Source organism: Oxyura jamaicensis, chromosome 19 (genome assembly GCF_011077185.1).
Source record: "Oxyura jamaicensis isolate SHBP4307 breed ruddy duck chromosome 19, BPBGC_Ojam_1.0, whole genome shotgun sequence".
In the NCBI taxonomy this organism is placed as follows: Eukaryota; Metazoa; Chordata; class Aves; order Anseriformes; family Anatidae; genus Oxyura; species Oxyura jamaicensis.
In genome coordinates, this window is record NC_048911.1 from 7,904,498 (window position 1) to 7,922,951 (window position 18,454).

The following is an 18,454-nucleotide window of genomic DNA, read 5'->3' on the forward strand; positions in this document are numbered from 1 at the left end:
GAAGCAGCCAGGGAAGCATTACAAATTGCTTCAGAGCAGTGGCATTAAAAGCATTTGTGCTTACCATGTCTTCTAAACAAAGACCTCAAAGTACGGAACAGGGCTGGTAAGTATTAGCCCCATTTTACTTGCAAAGAGGCAGACGTGGTCGGAGGAGAAGCCCTTTACCTACGCCCCTGTGCAAGCCTGCAGCAGGAGGGAGGCAGCGCGGTCGTGGCTCCCGGTGCTTTTCACCCAGCCTGCGGTGCAGGGAGGTGGCAGGATGGGGCACGGCTCTGCGGGAGCTGGAAGGACAGGCTGTGCCAGGGGCCACGGAGAGACGCTTCCAAATATATTGCTGAAGCATCAGCTCCATCTCACTGCTTACCTCTTACCTCTGTCCTCTTGTCTGAAAGATGCTAATGCCCCGAGATCTTCCTGTTCCTGCTGCCAAGCTTACCTTTCTTCTCTCTTCCTCTCCCTTCCTGATCTGTTTTACAGCTGAAGCTGTGGAACAAGTACAGAGTCTCCAACATTCCTTCCCTGATATTTATCGATGCTTCCACCGGGAAGGTGGTTTGCAGGAACGGCCTCCTGGTAATCCGAGATGACCCAGAAGGTAAGACCTGGAGCCCTGTGTGCCCTGAAAACACTGGCACGCAGTTGCCTTACTATTTCGGTTCATTCTGAATCGCCTTGGAGGTTTCAAAAGAAAAAAAAAAAAGGAAACAACTATTGTCATACTTGACTAATCAAGGCACTGTATTATTTTCAGTGTAACATTTTCTGCATCGTTCCTGCCAGATCTTGTGTTTTGGTTTTGCTTGTTGAAGAGAACAAAGACTTCCCCTCCAGGATTTTTGTCTGAAGTGCTAATGAGGAAAAAGTTAGACTAAGTGAAACATGAAGTTTAGATTTTCCGTGATGGAGGCACATGGCTAGACAGACCGAGGGCGCAGACTTTCCGTACCTTGGGAGCCAAATATTTCCAAAATACGGGGTGGGTGCTTATCACTGACACCAGAGCTTTGGCAGGGTAATGAATTCCCCATTATTCACAAACGAGACAGAAAAATGCCACCGTTCTCAGTTTCTGTAGGTGTGTTGGGAGTTAATATTGAATTCATCTTCTTCAAATTCGCAAAAATGTGCAGGATGTGTGCCCTCGCTCCCAGATCCTGCAAGCCTGACGTTCAGCTGTTAACCTGGCCATTCGAACACGTTGTTTCACATGACAGCCATCATTTCTCCATGCGGTAGATGTTGAACGTGGTGGCTGGTGGCAGAAACTGTGCAGCAAGTACCAGTTGTGGCCTGAGCCATCTGTGATGTTCCCTCATCTCTGGCTCAATGGATCGATTGCCGTGGGAGCTGGCAGCAGATGATTCGAAGCACATGTTTGCGTGTGTGCACACGTGCTTTCTTTGGGGTGCAGAGGATTAGTGTACGCTCTACAAGTCCCTGTGTCCAACTTCAGAAAAAAACAGCCCAGTGACACGGGTAATTGATACAATTAAAGCCCTAAATGCAGAGGAATTAGGGCTGCGAGGATGTGTCCTGCACCATCTGCGTCCCCGTTTGCGGGGAAAGGCAGCTGGTCGGGAGGCAGGGTGGGTGTGAGGCCCGGAATCGGCAAAGCAGCTTTATCTGGAAGGGGCAAACAGTCTGACTGCATTCCTGAGCACGTACCACCTTGCCCCCGTAATTAAAACAAACACTGTGGATAAGGAAAAGATGCATTATCGGGCACAAAACCAGAGCAGGCTTCATCAAGCAGAAATTGCTCTGACTCAGGCAAGGATACAGAGGTACCTGTGAAAAGGAGGTGGCCCAGGGTGCGATGCTGAGCTCCGGGCAGGGCCATGGTGGTGCCCAGGCAGCTGAGCAGCTCTGTATCCCCCTCGGATGGGGATGAATCTCGGCAGGATGCCTCAGATAGCACCCCACATATCTTTTAGAAGGTGGATTATTTTTTTTAGTGGAACTTTTTGAAACTGTAAATGCTCCGTGTGTATCTTGCTATTTTTTTGGTGATTTTTTTTTTCCACCCCCATCCCAACCTCCTCTAGGTCTGGAGTTCCCCTGGGGGCCAAAACCCTTCAGTGAAGTTGTTGCCGGGCCTCTGCTAAGGAATAACGGCCAGACGCTAGACAGCAGCGCCCTGGAGGGCTCTCACGTTGGGGTCTACTTCTCCGCACACTGGGTGAGTGGTAGGTGCTCTGCAGAGCAACTGCAGTGAGCTCAGGGCAGACTTGGAGGTCCTGAGCATCCCTTCTGCAGCCCCCAGGCAAGGAGTGCAGTCCCTGCTGAGCTCTGCAGGAGGGTGAAGACCTCGGTCCCGTTGGTGTTTAAGCAGTTAAGATGTCCTTAAGATGTCCTGGTCCTTTTGGGAGAAGCCAGCAGCATTGCAATTGCGGGTCACCCTCAGCTGACCCTTCAGAAGGGGAAGAATTTTTAGATTTTAAAACTGGGAGAGGTTTCCTTGGCAATTTAAGCAGTCAGTGACCTCTTACCATAAGCACCGGCCACTTTCAAGGCTGTTTCCTGGCTCCAGAAGAGAAGAGATCGTGTCTGGCTTTCAGGGATGGCCAGATCGTCTAGACGTGCTGGGGTGTGAGCCTGGCCCCATGAACGAGGTGGGAGACAGCGTCCTCACGTGCGTGTTGTTTTGCAGTGCCCACCCTGCCGAAGCCTCACGAGGGTCCTGGTGGAGTCCTACCGGAAAATCAAGGAGGCGGGCCAGAAGTTTGAGATCCTCTTCGTTAGTGCAGACAGGTAATGAAGCAGTAACGCTTGGTGCAGGCAGAGCTGACTGCCCCACGGCAACCAGTCTTGGAGGGTTTGAAATATTTTATCAGAAAAAAATGCAGTGCAGACCCCTTCTTGAGGGACTGAGGGCTTTTAGTCTGGCTCTCCCCAGGTTTATCCCTCCTAGCAGCCCTCGCCTGGTGGGTTTGATGAAATGGAGCAAGGCCCTTGCTGGCCAGCTTTTTAACAAGGAAAAGGGGAAGTAGTGTGGCAGGGAGAGGGGCTGCGCTCAGGATCCCCTGTGCTGTTCCCCTTGCACAGGTCAGAGGACTCCTTCAAGCAGTACTTCAGCGAGATGCCCTGGGTAGCTGTCCCGTATGCTGATGAGGCCAGACGATCACGCCTGAATCGACTCTACGGCATACAAGGTAGGAAAGGCCCCTGCGGCTCTCCTTTCTGCTGCTTTTGTTGAATATTTGTGATGTCTCCCCTTGTTTAACTAAAACAAGAAAACAGCAAAGCAAAGCACAGTGCCCCAGGCAGAGCTGCCTCATGTTTCTGCTCTCCACAAACTCACATTCCTACCACCTGCCAGGCAGGCTGTTAGTTGAAACAGGACTTCCATAAACAACCTAATTCTTCCTGGAAACTTGGAAGCTGTTTTTGGCTTGGATGTTTTTTGCCTAATTACTGAGTTATTTATTTTGCTTTTTCTTGAAGGTTTAAATTTCATTTTCTTGCTGTTTTATGTAATGCAAAGGCAGGCGATCGTTCTCTGCAGAGGCTGAGGAAGATGGCATCTGGTTTCTGTTAGTAACATGAATTACAGAAGAGCGCATGTTTGATGTAAACCATGGCTTTGCCTTTACTGTATGTGTCAGTGCCAGAATCCAGCAGCCTCGGCTGCTCGGAGGGGCAGGGGAGAGGCTCGCTCTGTCTGGGTGTTTTCAAAGTGTCCCGAATATGATAAAAGCTCCCAGCAGCCCTCCTGGGGACCAGCGCGTTGTTCACACGGGGCACAAGCTGCACAGCAGAGACACACAAGGGAAATAGCTGTCGAGGAAGCCTTCCATGTATACACGGAGTTTCTACCTGTGGTTAAGGGACTGGAAGATAAGGAGCTGCTGGTCTGCTGCAGTGTGTGTGCTTCTCAAATGTTTTAGTGCAACGCTGGTGAGGGGGGGCAGAGGAGCAGGAGTGTTGCCAAAGGTGCCCCAGGGCCTGGGGACCCTCCTGGTGGTCCCACCCTTCTCTATTTGCCTGTAGTGCTTTTGCAAAGCCTCATCAGCAGAAGGGTCCCAGAGTGACTGAACCCTCACGAGAGTTTAGTTCAGGTTTTTCGTCCGTGTTGACTTAACTGGGGTGGTTTTGCTGATATGAGCGTTTGGCTGAAACCCAGTGGGCAGGGGAAATAATCCTCCTTGGAACCCTCCCCGAACACCCCTTCTGGGGTGAGCCCAGGTGCCATCGCGGTGCTCTGTTCTCTGACCTCAAACCAAGAATAACTGTTAGGTAGCTTTAAATAGCCATCAATTTGCTTCTTAATTACCTTCCCATGAGGCAAAAGCTTTCCAAATCCATCTGTCTCTTTCCCGGCCTGCTCACAAACCTTTCCAGTGCCGGTTTCGGCTGAGCTCTGCAGGACTGCTGCCAGTTTCACTGGGACTTTCTGTAAATAAGGTGTCCAGACACGGATACTTCGGCACTGAGTGTGCTGTAGCCAGGGAAACAGTGACAACAGCTTTCCCTTTAACTCCAGCCGCTGTCTCCTTAAATGTCTCTCTTTGTTGTGTGCTGACCTGAAAATGTAAATATTTGCTATTCCCCTGTGCCCTGCTCCCTTCCTCGCCGGCACAGCTCCCATATTACCCCTCCGGTCCTGCACGGCAGGGGTGCTTTCCCAGGGACACTGACCTTGGGGTTTTGGCATGTTTGACTGCAAGCCTTGCTTCATTGTCACGGTTTTCCCATGCAGCAGGAACCTCTCTGCAAGGACAAAGCGCAACGCACAGAGTCACTTTGAAAGACAGAAGGGGACCGGTTCCTACCCTGTGCACTGGGAGAAGAGGGGAGGAGGCTCTGGGGGGAACCCTTGTGCAGCTTCCTGGGGGCACTGGGTTGTCGCTGATCCCCGCACAGTCATTGACTCCTCATCCTCTGCTGATTTTGGAGCGATTGTGGGAGCGCAGCGGCAGGCAGGTGCCTGCCCGTTTGCAGTCTGGGCTGTCGCAGCAGGCTGCCACGCTGGCCGTGTCCAAAGCTTTCTGCAAGCAGAACTAGATGTCACGGGCTCGTCTCATCACCGCTGGTGGTTATTCCACCTAAATGAAAAGTCAGCTGCGTGTAATCTGATCTGCCTTTCCTCAAGCGGATGGCTCACATGCTGCCAAACATCTTCTAAGCCCTCTGTAACTGCACCTCTGCGTGCCCCCTTTGGAGCTGCAGCTACGTGCCAGCAGCAGCGTGTAACCTGTTAGATGTCCAAGTGACCACCCTGGTGGTTTCACACAGCGCTGGGTTTTCAGGTCGGGGTTACTGATCTCAGCCCTGCTCGTCTTTGTCTGGTGCAAAGAAACAACTTCCTGCAGTTCCTCTCTTCTTTTTAATGGTCACGCTAACTTTGTCTTTTTCCTGAATCTCCAGTAAAACTTAGAAATGCTACTGTTCACCTCCAGCATCCCTCGGTTTATTTGTTGCTGTGCTTCTGGTTTTGCTCTTCGAGTGCCTGCTTGGCTTTCCCTGTTTCCTGCGAAACTTGGACAACGCCGCGCTGCTCCCCGGAGCTGCCTTTGTTCTCGGTCCTCGCGCCGCGCGTCCGTGCAGCCCTGCCTTCCCTGCTGGCCTCCTGCGCCGGGCAGCCTCTGCGCAGGAGCACGTGCCTTGGGTTGTGCCTGCAGGGTGGGTTTTCCTCTCATTTTTCTAAGGCTGGCGGAGCTTTTCCGGGAGCCGGGACAACAAAAGAACTTGTCTTCCTGCACAGCGCTAAGCTGCTGAGCAGGGAAAGCAGCAGGACGGTCAGACCTCGTGTTGGTTTAGTCCTCCGTTGGGCCCTACGGCATTCAAAACCTCAGTGTAAGATGTAAGTCGAGTTATTGGCCTTTATTTGGGTTTGCTTGAATGCCTCTATTCATAACCCCTGTGCAGTCAGCGGGCTGGGCCATACCCACCTATATTAAATTGCTGCTGGGTGCAGCGCTATCTTGAGAGAGAGTCGTTTCTGGTGTCGTGGCTGCTTGGAAATAATTCTCCATTGTGTGCGCTGCTCCTTGGCTGCGTGGTGCCTGCCGTAGGGGCAGTCCCCTACCTCTCCCTGGGGGACGAGGAGCAGTAACAAATGCTGTCCTCGGATGGGGATTGCCCCATGGTGTGTGTCCTAGGAGAGATTTGGGGGCTCCTGGAAGTTTCCTGTGGGCTCTGTTGAGGCTCTGTGGGATTCGCAGTTGCTCGGGGGAACTTCAGAAAGCCGTTGTTTCACCCCTGCCCTGGGCTCTGTTCCAGACACCCACTGGCTGCTCCGCAGCCTGACTGGGAAGTCACTGCCAGGAGAGGTTTCCTGCACCGGGTTTCTGGAGCTTTCTTCTAAAGAGGTGAAAAAACAGCAATAAAACCTGGTGGTGTATTCTCTGCGCGTTTTGCTCGTGGTGATTTACATTGCCCAGCCAACAGACGTAATGCAGATGAGATTTCCATGTCGGATACGGGTTTGAATATATAAATAAATAAATGTGTTGCCAGGTTCGGTAACAAATCATTTGGCCCCCGTGTTTTCATAAAATGCTAGCCCCGTGAGAACCGAATCCATTTTCTAATGCGTAAAGTCAAGCAGCCCGTCTGTGCTAATTCTCATCTAAAGCTTATACAATATTCATTGCGGAATGTCTGATCTGCGATCCTTCTTGATAAGGAAATTCTGGAGTTATGACTCACGGCAATTACCAGAGCCCCCAAAAGGCCCTAAAATAACAAGCAGCGGCTATAGGTGAGGAGGGAGGGGGAAGACCAGGGTTAGCAGGTGTGGATGAGGTGTGTAAGGACGGAGCCTGGGAAGACAGGAGGGTGCTCAGCAACGCTCGGAAGCAGGGCGGCTGTGGCAGCAGGGGCAGATGTGTTGCAGCAGCCTCAGCCTTCACCACGCGGGGCCAGAAGGGAAGCCGGAGCTTTGTGGGGAGCTTCTGGTGCCAGGGAAAAGGTGAAACACATGGATCCAGCACGTCACCCATCTCCTAACAGAGGGAAAATCACGAAATCAGCCCTGAGTTTCCCAAACGTGTTAAACCCAAGATGATTTATCTTAGAGTTTTGTTTTCTGGGTGAGTTTTGTATTTGCAGCTGGGTGCTTTGGTGGCTGGCTGCTTTGGTGTGTGTGTGCATGTGGAAATCAGGTCAGTAAATGGTTCACATAGCAGATGAAATCACCGGTGGCTGTGGGATAGGTCTAACACAACAACCCGTGTCTAAACCAAGCCCAGAATTTCCCCAAGTCACCAAAGCCCGTCTGCAATCTCCGCTCCGCTGTGCCGGATTTGCCAGGCGGGCTGGCCAGAGGAGGAGGCACAGGAGCAGCCGTGGCCTCGCTGAGAGCTGCAGGCTGCCTGCGCCTCTTGGATGTGTGATGCGGGTCTGGGGAGAACCGAAAGGCGAGCGTTTGGGACAGGGGTGGGAATTACAAAAGGATAAAGATCCGAATCATGTGGGATGCTGATCGTCATGTGCTTGTCTTGGCTGCAGAAGCATTTTGTGATACTTTGTGCCTTGCAGGATAGGGCCGGTGCGAGATTTCCCAATTCCTTCCAGTCTGTTTAACCTCTCCCTGCCTTAGAGCTATTTGGAATACCAGCAGGTAATGAATAAGCCTTTCTGTGACAGAAAATCGCTTTCTTGGCATACCCTTAGGATTTGCAAGCCCAGCCATCACGCTGTTACTGCGCGGCTCTCGCAGCTAACCCGGCGCATGCAGCCCCGCGCATGGGGAAGAATGTGAGCGGCGCTGTCTGGGCTGGAATGAGGGGAATGCAGCTGCTCGCCCGGACCTGCAGGCAGGCCAGGACAGACAGACGTCCGTGTATTTCCTAGAGAAATGCCTCGAATTCAGAGGGCTCGTGAGTAGCCCACTGTTGTACAAACACAGGAGCGCAGTGCTGGGAGCTGGCAGTAGCTGCAGGGGAGAGCGCGCTGGTTTCTCCTGCTCAGAAAACGGCCCGGTGGAGCATTGCTAACAAATGCGGTTTTTAAAATTAATCTTTGGGCTGAGAGGTGAGGGTAGGAGGATTTGAGCTGCCTCAGTTTGCTGACTGTGATTCGGAGGCTGTTGCTGGGTGCAGGAGGTGATGCCTGATAGCAACTGGGTCAAAGACGCAGTGACGAGGATCTGGCAGCAGAGGCTGGCAGTAACGCTGGCCGCTTGAGCCCTGTCTCTCGGGGCCTGATATCAAATTGTCTCCCTCTTCCTTCCTTTCGGGATGTTTTTTTGTCTCCTCGATGAGAGAGGAACGGTGTGTTTTCCAGATGAAGTCACCAGCGTGAGCCACTCCTGTTGACTTCCAGTGCCACTCCTGCAGTTCGGGGGTGGCCGGGGCAGCCTCGTGCAGGCCAGTGGCAGCCGGCGGCGCTGTTAGCGCAAACCCGGGCGTTCCACGTAAAGGCCAGGCACATCCTGAAAGCAGCGTCCCACTGACATTCAACACCATTCATTTCCCCAGCTGGGGAAACGAGGCTGGTTGTGTGCCAGCGATCTGCAGCCCGGCACCGGTGCGCGAGGGAGTCTCAGCTTCCCCTGTCTGCCCCTGTGCTGTCCCCTGGCAGGGACGTGGCACTGCTCAGAGGCACTGCCATCGCCCTGTGGGCTGGTGGCACGGCCAGGGAAGGCTCAGCAAATCTCCTGGTGTCAGCACGTGTGCACGTGCCCTGAATCGTGCTGTTCTGGTGCACACCTGCACCTGTTTGTTGGATGCCTGCTTTCCATCCTGGATGCTAGGCTCTTTTTTGGGCTAAGGGCTCAGCTCTGCGTGGTCCCTGTGCTGTCTGGGGGACTGCAATAACGGGGTCTTCTGAGCAGCTGCTGGTGCGAGCACACGGCTGGAACTGCGATGTGCAAACCCATCAGGACGGCATTTCTCATAACCTAGGAGCTCGCTCCGAAGTTACAAAAGGTGAAGTGATCATCTGCAAAATGGATTTGCAGCGCGGGAGGTAGCCAGCGGCTCCGGAGCTGTCGTCAGAGCGGGGCTCTCGGTCCGGTGGGGACTTAGGGAGGGAAAGAGCAATACAAATAAAATGACACCGGGTCTGGCTTCCCCCACTCCTAGCTGCTGGCAGGCTGCAGCTCAGGGTTGTAGAGCTGGGGTGAGGTCTGTGTCTTTGTGTTTAATAGCCCGTGGTGGTTGCTGTTCTCCCGAGAAACGCTTTAACCTGCGTATGTGTTACAGAAGTGCTTCCCTGCCAGCTGCGCCTGGGAGCTGGCGGCTGCCTCGGGCGCTTTTCTTGCTGGCTTTGCCGTGCCGGAGGCACAAGGTTGCCGACCAGGGCACCGGGGCTCTGTCTGCAGCAAAACTCCCTTTCCGTGAGCCCCGTACCATGGGTCCTGCATCCCTGCTGTGTCAGGCTGGGGCCATCCAGCAGAGCCTGGTGGTGCTCCCTGGCTTTGTTCCCGCTCAGCGTGCTGCTTCCTCGCAGGCCAAGGGCCAGCGACGGTGGGGGTGCAGTCGGTAATTGTGGCCTCTGTGTCTGCCTCGCCACGTGCGGTTCGACGTCCCAGCCGTGCAACATCCATGGCCGGGCAGACACATCTGAGAGCTGTGAAAATGACCGGGCAATTATTTCTGCGGGTCGGAAGGGGTGTGGGGGGGTCACAGAGGAGTTCCCAGCTGCTGAAACGTGGGGGTTTCTACTGGGAGCGAACACGCCCTGCTTCCTGGCCGCCGCTGCGCGCAGTCCGCCCTGCGAGAAGGTTTGTGTGCGTTGCTGTGAGCTGTGTCTCGAAGCTGGGGTGGTGGTGCCTGGACGTCCCAGCTCTGCCGTGCGCGCAGGTTTCTGCCCAGTGCTTCTGGGCAGGGTCAGCCACGGTCTGCACGCGGGAACGTCGGCGTCAGGCAGCAGTGACCTCTCCCTGCACTCGGACAGGGAAGGGAAGGCGATGTCAGAGGCTGCCTCCCAGCTTCCTGCTCTGCCTCCTCAGTCACAGCGCTCTCCTCGGACAGAAACAGGATCCCAGGACCCTGCTTCCCACCCCGCGAGCTGTGATGGCAGCGCTGAACTGGGCTTCTGCCAGACCTGAGGCTGCAGGACGGATCCTTCCCCCAGTGCCCTCTCGTTCCCGTATTACTGCTTTGGCGCTAACCCCGTGTTTTCCTCCTGTCGCAGGCATCCCGACGCTCATCGTGCTGGACTCCCAGGGCGAGGTGATCACGCGGCAGGGGCGGGTGGAGGTGCTGAACGACGTCGAGTGCCGAGAGTTCCCCTGGCACCCCAAGCCCGTGCTGGAGCTGACGGACTCCAACGCTGTGCAGCTGAACGAGGGGCCCTGCCTCGTTCTCTTCGTAGGTACGGAGCCGCGCTGGGGTCAGAGCAGAGCCCCGCTTGGGAAAGGTTTGGGTGACCTGGGGGCTTGGCAGCTCGCTGTGTCCCCTCCAGGGACTCGGGAGGGTGACATTCCTAGAGCCTGGCCTGTAGGAGCTGGCACAGCTCGCAGGGATTTGCTGGAGCCATGCTCATGGCACGGCTTCGTCCACGTCCATACTTCTGCAGCTCCAGCCCGCAGTGTGAGGGGTGCGGCGGAGCAGCAATTTGCAGCAGAGAGGAGCTGTCAGAGAAGATGCTTCGGTGGTGGCTGTGGTGGGAACACTAATTAGTGTTGAAGAGCGCTGGAAATACGCTGGTGGTGGTTGTGATGAGAAGGGCCCTTCCTGGAGCTGAGACCTCAGGCTCGGGGGATGTTTCGGAGGAGGGAGAGGATGGGCTGGGAAGTGCCTCCAGGAGGGACTGCAGCTCTGTGCTGGAAACCACAGCTCAGGGCTCGAATTCCTGGGCTGAGCGAGGCCATGGCAGTGGGCGGCTTGCTGGCTCTGCTGCTTCTTGGGTATCCCCTCTCCGTGGGGAGCTGGCTGTAGGACAGAGCAGACTTCCCCCTGAAAACTGGTGTCCCTCTGCCACTGCTAACCCACCCATGAAGCTCAGCCGCGGTTGGAAGTGGGCCTAGAGCTCATCTGGAGCACAGCTGGGTTGTCCCGGCCCCTTCTCTCCAGCAACAGATGGTGAAATCCCGCCAGCGCTTTGGCTTTGATGGCGTGTGCTCCAGGCACAGCAAGGGAGCTCTGGGTGCTCAACAAGAAGCTGCAATTACCCTGATTTTCAGAGCGTGGCTGTCCCTGGAATGCTGTGCAGAGCGCGGTGGGCTTTGCTGGAGAGCCTGCCTCCCCCTGGGCCTGCCCACCGGGATGCGGGGGCTGCTGGGACACGGGCAGGAGGCTCGCCCTGCTTCCTCACACACCCTTTGTTAGCAAAACCCCCTTTTTCTGCAGCGTTTATAACGTGGCTCTTACTCTTTCCCATCTTCCCTTTCAGATTTCCTTTTGACCCTGATTATTTATTCAGTAGGACCCAGCAGGGGATGTGAGCGCAGAGCCAAAAATACTCTCCTCAGGCTGGGAGCACTAGCTCGCCACGCTGAGTGTGATTGATGGGGGCCGTCGCTGCAGGCCTCTGGAAAGGGTTATTTTCGGCTTGCTCTGAGCCAAGTTTTTCTATCACCTTTCTGCAGTTTGTTGGGAGAGGGCTCTAGAGGAGCTCTCGCTCGGCTCCGAGAGGATGCTCAGCCTTGGTGGAAGCCGCTGCCGCTGTGCTCGGGCAGATGCAGCCGGTGTGGCACCAAGGCCCGCACCGGGGACCTGGGGACGGAGGCTCCAGGCGAGCTTGTGCCCTGCTGGGAGAGTCCCCGTGACATCGTAGCTCTTGGTGGCAATTTGGAGCCCACTTACTCTTTGTAGCCGCGTGTGCCAGTTTGCTTCCTGCGCTTTGAGGCCGTAAGGCCGAGGTCGGATGGTGCCTGGGTAGCTTGGCCCCAGCTTTTGCGGGCAGCCCAGCAGGGCGATGCCTGCAGGCAGCAGCACCCCCAGCAGCCCAAAGCCCCGGGGACGGAGCTGGGATGCGCTGAGCGTGTGAGGTCGGGGCTGTGTCAGCGGGCTCAACGAGCATCAGGCGGGAATAAATCACGAACGCCGTGCGTCCGCCGCGGGAGAGTTTGGGGCTAGGTTAGCCAGAATGTCGAGGGCTGGCCTGGAGTGCAGCCAGCAGCATTTGTTAGCAGAAAAATCAGTCAAACCCCACAGCTCTGCGTATTTCTCAGTTACCCACACAGGACAGACCCCGGGAAGCAGCAGGCGGTGTCCTCGGCATCCCCTTCTCCATGGAGGGAAGCTCAGGCAGAGCTCTGGTGGTGGGCAGCGCCTGTTGGGTGGCTCCAGCGAGGCCCACACAAGCTGCACGCTACCAGGGGACCGAGAGTTCCTTGCTTTTTATTATTATTTTTATTTTTTTAATGCTCAAAGTTGTCCCCAAATTGAAATCGTTTCATCTAGGTGCTGTTCAAGGACGCTGTCTCTCCTCTTTCCAACTCGGTATTTGAACTTCAGTGGTGGCTGGCGTTTGATTGATGTTTCCATCTCTTTCTACTCTACCTCTGTCAAATCAAAGCTGCCTTCACAGAGCTGCTGCCGCGGAGACTCGAGCAGCAAAGCCGCCGAGCAGCCGTCCCAAGGTGGAGGGATGGTGGGTGGCGGGCAGGGGTGGCAGGCAGCCTCAGATCAGCTCGTTCATTTGGTCTTCAAAACATCCCGATGCTTTTCAAGCTGCAGACCAGCTTTTTTTTTTTTTGGATCTGTTTGTCCCTGTGCTTCAGCAGCAGCACCAGGGGAGCGAGTGGTAAAATATTTAGGAGCAGGAGCTGCTCCTCTGTGACGTGTCGCCCTGTCTCACGTGAAAAGTGCATCTCAGCGGCTCCCTAATTGCTACACAGCCGCTTGGCTTTGAAGTTGGCGTTGGGCGTTCGGGCTCCTGTTTCCTCCGTGGTCCTGCTGTGGGATGGAGCTGCCTGCGCCCTGGCCCGTTCGCAGCCGTTTGATCCTAACCTCCTTTTTGTGTCGTCTGTTTCGTCTCCCCACGTCTGTGCCCTGCAGATTCAGAGGACGACGGAGAGTCGGAGGCAGCGAAACAACTGATTCAGCCCATAGCCGAAAAAATCATTGCCAAGTACAAAGCCAAAGACGAGGAGGCGCCGTTGCTCTTCTTCGTGGCGGGCGAGGTAAGCGGGAGGAGAGCGTGAGAGCTCCCTGCGAGCACGGGGCTGCGTCCTGCCCCTCCGGGGCCGGGGCACACGGGGCAATCTCCGGCAGTTGTGCTGCCGAGCCAGGCCTCTCGGTAGCTGCTGGGCTGGAGGCCTGCAGTGCTTCCTGCCAGGTCTGAGCTGGGTTGGGTGGTGTTGTCCCTGCTCTCCAGGAGGGTAAACTGAGGCACGGACCTGCTGCAGCCAGCTGGGGACATGGAACAAAGCTGGACCTGAGTCCTGGCTCAGTCCCCATGCAGCCTACGTTGGACTGAAGCAGCTGAGGGGCTCTTTCCCCGGTTTTGCTGTGGATCACCCTCAGCACTTTGATTCCTGCAATTGTTCAGAGGCAGAAAAGCCTCAGCGCTGGCGGGGACAGGCAGGGACAGGCCCTGGGAGGCAGGAGGGAGCAGCGAGCTCACACGCTGTGGCTCCCAGCTCCGTTTGGCCGCTTCAAATACTGGGCTCCGTGTGCCGGCTGCGCGGGCAGGAAACCCGGCCGGGCTCTGCCTTCAGTCCGTGCTGGCGGCCAGGTCGGCCCCGCTGTGCTTCCCTCCTCGCTGCGGTGCTGCTGCTTTTCTTGCCACCCTGAGCAGCGGGAAGGGACCGAGCAGCGGGAAGGGACCGGCACTCAAGCCTCTTCCCCAATGGCTTGGCAGCTGCCCAAAGTCAGCGCGGCGGTGCCAGCGCGAGCAGGCGGTGTGGGCTCTGCCGGGAGTCAGGCCAGGCCAGCCCGGGCTGCCTGGAGGGGGAGAGGCTGCTAGGGCAGAGCCCTCCCGGGTGGCTGGAGAGGGGTTTCCTCATCCCGGCTGGCCGGTGAGGAGAAGGAGGGACCTCGGGGTGCACTCGCCTGGCTGATGGGGTGGCCCCTGGCTGTGGGGGAGCCTGGCCTGTGGCTGCTTTGGGCATCCTGCGGCGTGCTGGTGCCTGCCTGCTTCCAGCGGAGGATGGGCTGCAGCGGGAGGCAGCCCCGATCCCATGGGCTGGGCTGGTTTCTGTGCGTGATACCAGACAAAACTGCCTGTGGGGACAGCCAGGGGCTGCCTGGAGAACAGAACTGCAAGCCCTGGGGCTTGGCTGCCGTGGTGCTGGGTGTTTTGTGGCAGTGCTCCCTCCTCTTGGGCCTGTCCCCGTGTGGAACGAGGAGTGTGCTGAGCCGCCACGCTGCTGGCAGCTGGGTTGGTGGTCATGACGTGCATGCAGCGTGCTTGGAGCCGGGGGTCTGCCGCTGGCCTTCAGGGGAACGGGATGCTCTTGTCTCCTGTGCGGCCCTTTGCCCGGCTGCAGGCTTGAGAACTAGAAGGGCTTTGTGCAAGGCTCTAGAAAGCTCCCGGCTCCCCTCCTGCGGCACCCAGGCAGGTGGGAGCCACTGAGCTGCTGTGCGCCTGCTCGCCTGCCACGCACGGCCGGCCTCCGCTCACGTCACTGCCGCAGTGTGCGCAGTGTCCCCGCAGCCGCCCGGTGCACAAAGGGGCTGCGACGCCGCACCCAGGCTCCCCCCCACGAGGTGAGCCCCCACCGCTGCCGCCCACAGCCCCTTCGGCCCCTTCCACCCGGGCGTTCCTGCTCCCGTGACGGGTCTCTGAGCGTCCCAGCTCGGCCCCGTGCCCCTGAATAAGCCCCTTGTTGGGAAGGCTGCTTTGGGAGGGTCCGGGACCTGCCCCCCACCCCCAAGAGCCTGCGAAGCGTTTTCCTTCTGCTCGCCGGCTGCAGCTGAAACATTGCTGCTATTCATGCGGCTCCCGATGTCCCTGCGGCAGCGGGGACGAAGAATGGGGAGCATCCGGCACGTCCCATTCATCCGTCACCTCAATGGCCCTGGCTGCTGGCCCCGGGTCTCTGCCGGCCCCAGTGCACAAAGCAGCCCGGCCACGGCTGGAGCAGGCGCCTCCCATTCCTCTCCCGGCGCCTTCTGGGCTGGTTTTGCATTGATTAAAACGTTTCAGTCGCTTTGCAGCGATCACATAAAGGGCGAGGCGTCCCAACACCTCGGCTCCGGGCTGGCCCCAGAGGTGGGAAGCATCGGGGGGCGGTTGAGTGCCCCAGCACCGAGGTCCCAGGCCCGGCCCTGCTGTCCCTTCCCCGCCACGTGGTCCTGCGCCAGAAACCCCTGCAGTAGAAGGGGAGGCGCGATAGGAACCACCCTGCCGGCCACCGCCTCGCGCTGCAGAGCCACCAGCTGCCTCTGGATTCACTTATTTCCATTGCTGCCACTGGAAAACAGCTCGGAGAAGTGCCCGGTTCCGAATGCCAGGCGTTCTGGGTTCAGCCCTGTGTCTCCCTGCTGTGGCCAGTGCCAGCTGCGGGAGACAAATTGCCCCCGCGCTGGCACAGCCCAGGAGGTGACAAATGAGTTTTTCCCCTTCACCCGGAGCTGCAATTTGTGTGGCCGCAGCGAAGGCAGCCGGTGCTGAGCGCGTTGCTCAGGTGTGCTCCATCCTTTGTGCCCTCAGACCCCAGGGGTCAGCCTTTGGAGGCCCGCTGTTGGCTCAAACCCAGCACTTTTGTGTTGTCCCCGTTTTCTGATTTGCCCCCTGTGCACGCTGGTGGGCTGCTGGGAGGGGTGAGGCAGGGGCTGCGGTGTCCCCTGGCTCCTCTGGACTCAGGGGCCCGGCAGCCATCGGGGTGCTGAGGGTGAGGGGGTGCCTGGGGGTGCTGGTGCCTGAAGGAGGGGAGGAAAGGGGCCAGAGAGGGGCGAGAAACAGCGCTGGGCGCGAGGAGCGCCTCGTGGTTGTCCTGGCTCTGCTGATGGCTCCTCTCTTCCTCTCGTTTTGCCCTCCAGGACGACATGACCGACTCCCTGCGGGATTACACCAACCTGCCCGAGGCCGCGCCCCTGCTCACCATCCTGGACATGTCGGCCAGGGCCAAGTACGTGATGGATGTGGAGGAGATCACGCCGGAGATCGTGGAAGCCTTCGTCAGCGACTTTCTAGCAGACAAGCTAAAACCCGAGCCCATCTAAGGGGGGTTCTGCGCCAACAGACGTTATTTAAAACTAGGTCTCTCTTCCGCCGCTCATGGATTCTCCAGCGTGTTCTCACGCCCGACCCAGTATCCAACCTTCTTGTGGTGCCTTGTTTTACGCAGTGAATCCTTCTCCTAAGCAAACTCCTTGAGATGCACTTTCAGCAGGGAGTCGTTGGCGTTTGGAGACTTCGCTTGTGCTTCATGGTGATATATTCTCTAATAACCAGGCCAGAACTGTTACCGTACCCTTATTTTATACACGGCACTAGCTAGCAGGCAAATCTTTTTTTGCATGGTGTTCTTCCCAACATACGCATCAGGCAGTGGATGGGGTTCTCGGGGCTCTTCTCTTCTCCTTCTCCCACTTCTTTCCTTTCCTACAATCTCTGCTGACTAAATTACTTTAAGGAAGCAATAAGGAAATTGTCCCTTGCCCCCCTTTTCCTTCCCACTCAAGTAACAGTGCCCTGACGAGGCCAAGACAAAGTCTTAACTGCTGACAACCTCTGAAAGACCGCAGCGCAGCCGAGCTTTTCCTCCTCGGGGTGAGAACTTCCTGGGTAGTTTTCCCACCTCCCGCCCCGCACACCGACAGCCTTACGAAGCGTTGGCCACGCACGTCGGGGGGGAAATCCCCCCCTCCGTGGCACACGGATGTCCCCCTCCTGCTCTGAGCCAGGAGGGGGAACCCCACCAGGCTGCCCTTGCCTCCCCGTGGTCTCACCTTTGTGTTCTCCCTGTCCCCGCTCCCTCTCGCTCCTTCTCTCTGGTAGGAATTGTCCGCCCCTCTATGTTAGTTGATTGAGCTGTTTTTTTCGTAGGTGTGTCCCAAACCCGACATTAATGGTGCTGTTCTTTTAAAAAAAAAAAAAAAAAGTAAGAAAAAATAAAAAAACACCAAAAAAAAATCCTTCCCCAGTCCCTAGCAGCACAGCCAAGCCCCTGAAAAGTGACATTGTAAAAACTGTACATGGTGATTGGAACTTTGTAATAAAACCGAGCTCATAACCGAGACCTCCGAGGTGCCGATTGCCGCGTCCTGCTGTCGGGGTGAGGGCGGGATGCCCCGCACAAAGGACCCGGCCTTCACTCGAGGCCGGGGGCTCCTCTGTGCCCCCCGGGGGTTGTTGGTTCAGAGGCACGGGGAGGGGGACGCAGCCTCGCCGCGCCTGCCTGGCCCCCCACGCCCGCTTCCATTGGTGTCCTGCGGCAGGGCGGTGTCCTGGAGCCGCGCTGAATAGCGGGTGTTGTGCGAGCCACCGCGTTTCCTTTCAGCTCGTTTGTCAGCGGTGGCGGGCTGACAGCCTCTCCCCTTTTATCCCCCTTGCAGCAACCCACCCTGGCAGGAGCTGGGAAAAGCAGGCGGCGCGGAAGGGCAGCGATCGGATAAGCCATGCTGTGTTCTGCACGTTCCAGGGTCTTGCGTTCGGCGGTGATTAACGCGGTGATTAACTCGGGAGACACTCGGGAAGCGGCAGCCCCTGGTGGCGCAGGGTGAGCTCAGGGAGGCCGCGTGGGGCCGAGCCGCGGGCAGGAACCGGTGTGAGCACAACGGTGGGGCCGAGCTGGGAGCTGCAGTGAGTTGCCGTCCACATCAGGGTTAAGGGAGCGTGCCGAGCGATTTCTGCCTCGGCTCACGCTGCGCACAACGGAACCGCCTCCAGACCCCACTGCCACCTAGCGCTGTCTGCGTGCTGCTCTGGGGGCAACCTCGATGTGTTTGTGGTTTGAAAGACAATTGGAGTGGGGCTGGAAGCAGGACCGCGGTGCCTGTGCTGTTGGGTCGTACAGCGGCGGCTGATTTTTTTGGACAGGGAGAATCGGTGCTCGCTCCCCTCTGGAGATTGTGGTTCGGGCTCCCTGAGAGGCCATGAGCGCAGATCGGCGGCGATGCCCCAGCCGCTCTGGTAGCTGCTGGAAGTGGAGCGAAGCAGCGATTTTCTGCCTGAGAACTGGGTCATTTGGGGTCAGTTTGATGGGAAGAGCTGGAACTGGTCTCTGGGGATAAAAGTGGTTGGCTGGAGGAGTTTCAGTCTTGAGCTAATGCCTGCTCAGCCCCCCAGCTACCAGGGTTCAGGCATGGAAGAGGCTGAATCTCTGCGGGTCTCCTGAGCAGACACCATCGATGATTTCAGTGTGGTAACGGGAAACGGGAGCCAGCAGAGCCAGCGGGCTGGCAGTGAGCAGCTCATTGTGCAGCTCACAGCCAGGGCAGAGGTTTTAAAAGCACAGCAAGGCAGGTGGCAGCCAGCGCTGCCACAGGAGCCGTCCATCAGCGCACAGCCGAGGAGCTGAGTACTGTGCAGCCCAGGTGGGAGCCCCTGCTCCTGCATCCGAGAGGGGGTCACTGGGGCTCCCTCCCAGCGCCCTGACCCTCGTTCCCCTCTGACGGATGTTCACAGCGAGCAGCAGTGCCCGCAGCTCCCTCTTCCCACCCTTCCC

General features: G+C 57.3%; 1 protein-coding gene across 1 annotated transcript in view; it reads left to right on the forward strand.

Annotated features, from left to right (window-relative positions):
- NXN (nucleoredoxin) overlaps nt 1–17,026 on the forward strand; it is a 54,188-nt gene extending 37,162 nt beyond the window's left edge. Inside the window, exons 2-8 of the mRNA XM_035342811.1 lie at nt 481–598; nt 2,049–2,182; nt 2,654–2,754; nt 3,049–3,155; nt 10,087–10,266; nt 12,897–13,021; nt 15,825–17,026. Of these exons, the coding sequence (XP_035198702.1) occupies nt 481–598; nt 2,049–2,182; nt 2,654–2,754; nt 3,049–3,155; nt 10,087–10,266; nt 12,897–13,021; nt 15,825–16,007 (948 nt within the window). The 3' untranslated portion in view covers nt 16,008–17,026. The remainder of the gene's footprint in view (nt 1–480; nt 599–2,048; nt 2,183–2,653; nt 2,755–3,048; nt 3,156–10,086; nt 10,267–12,896; nt 13,022–15,824) is intronic.
- The last annotated feature ends 1,428 nt before the right edge of the window (nt 17,027–18,454 follow it).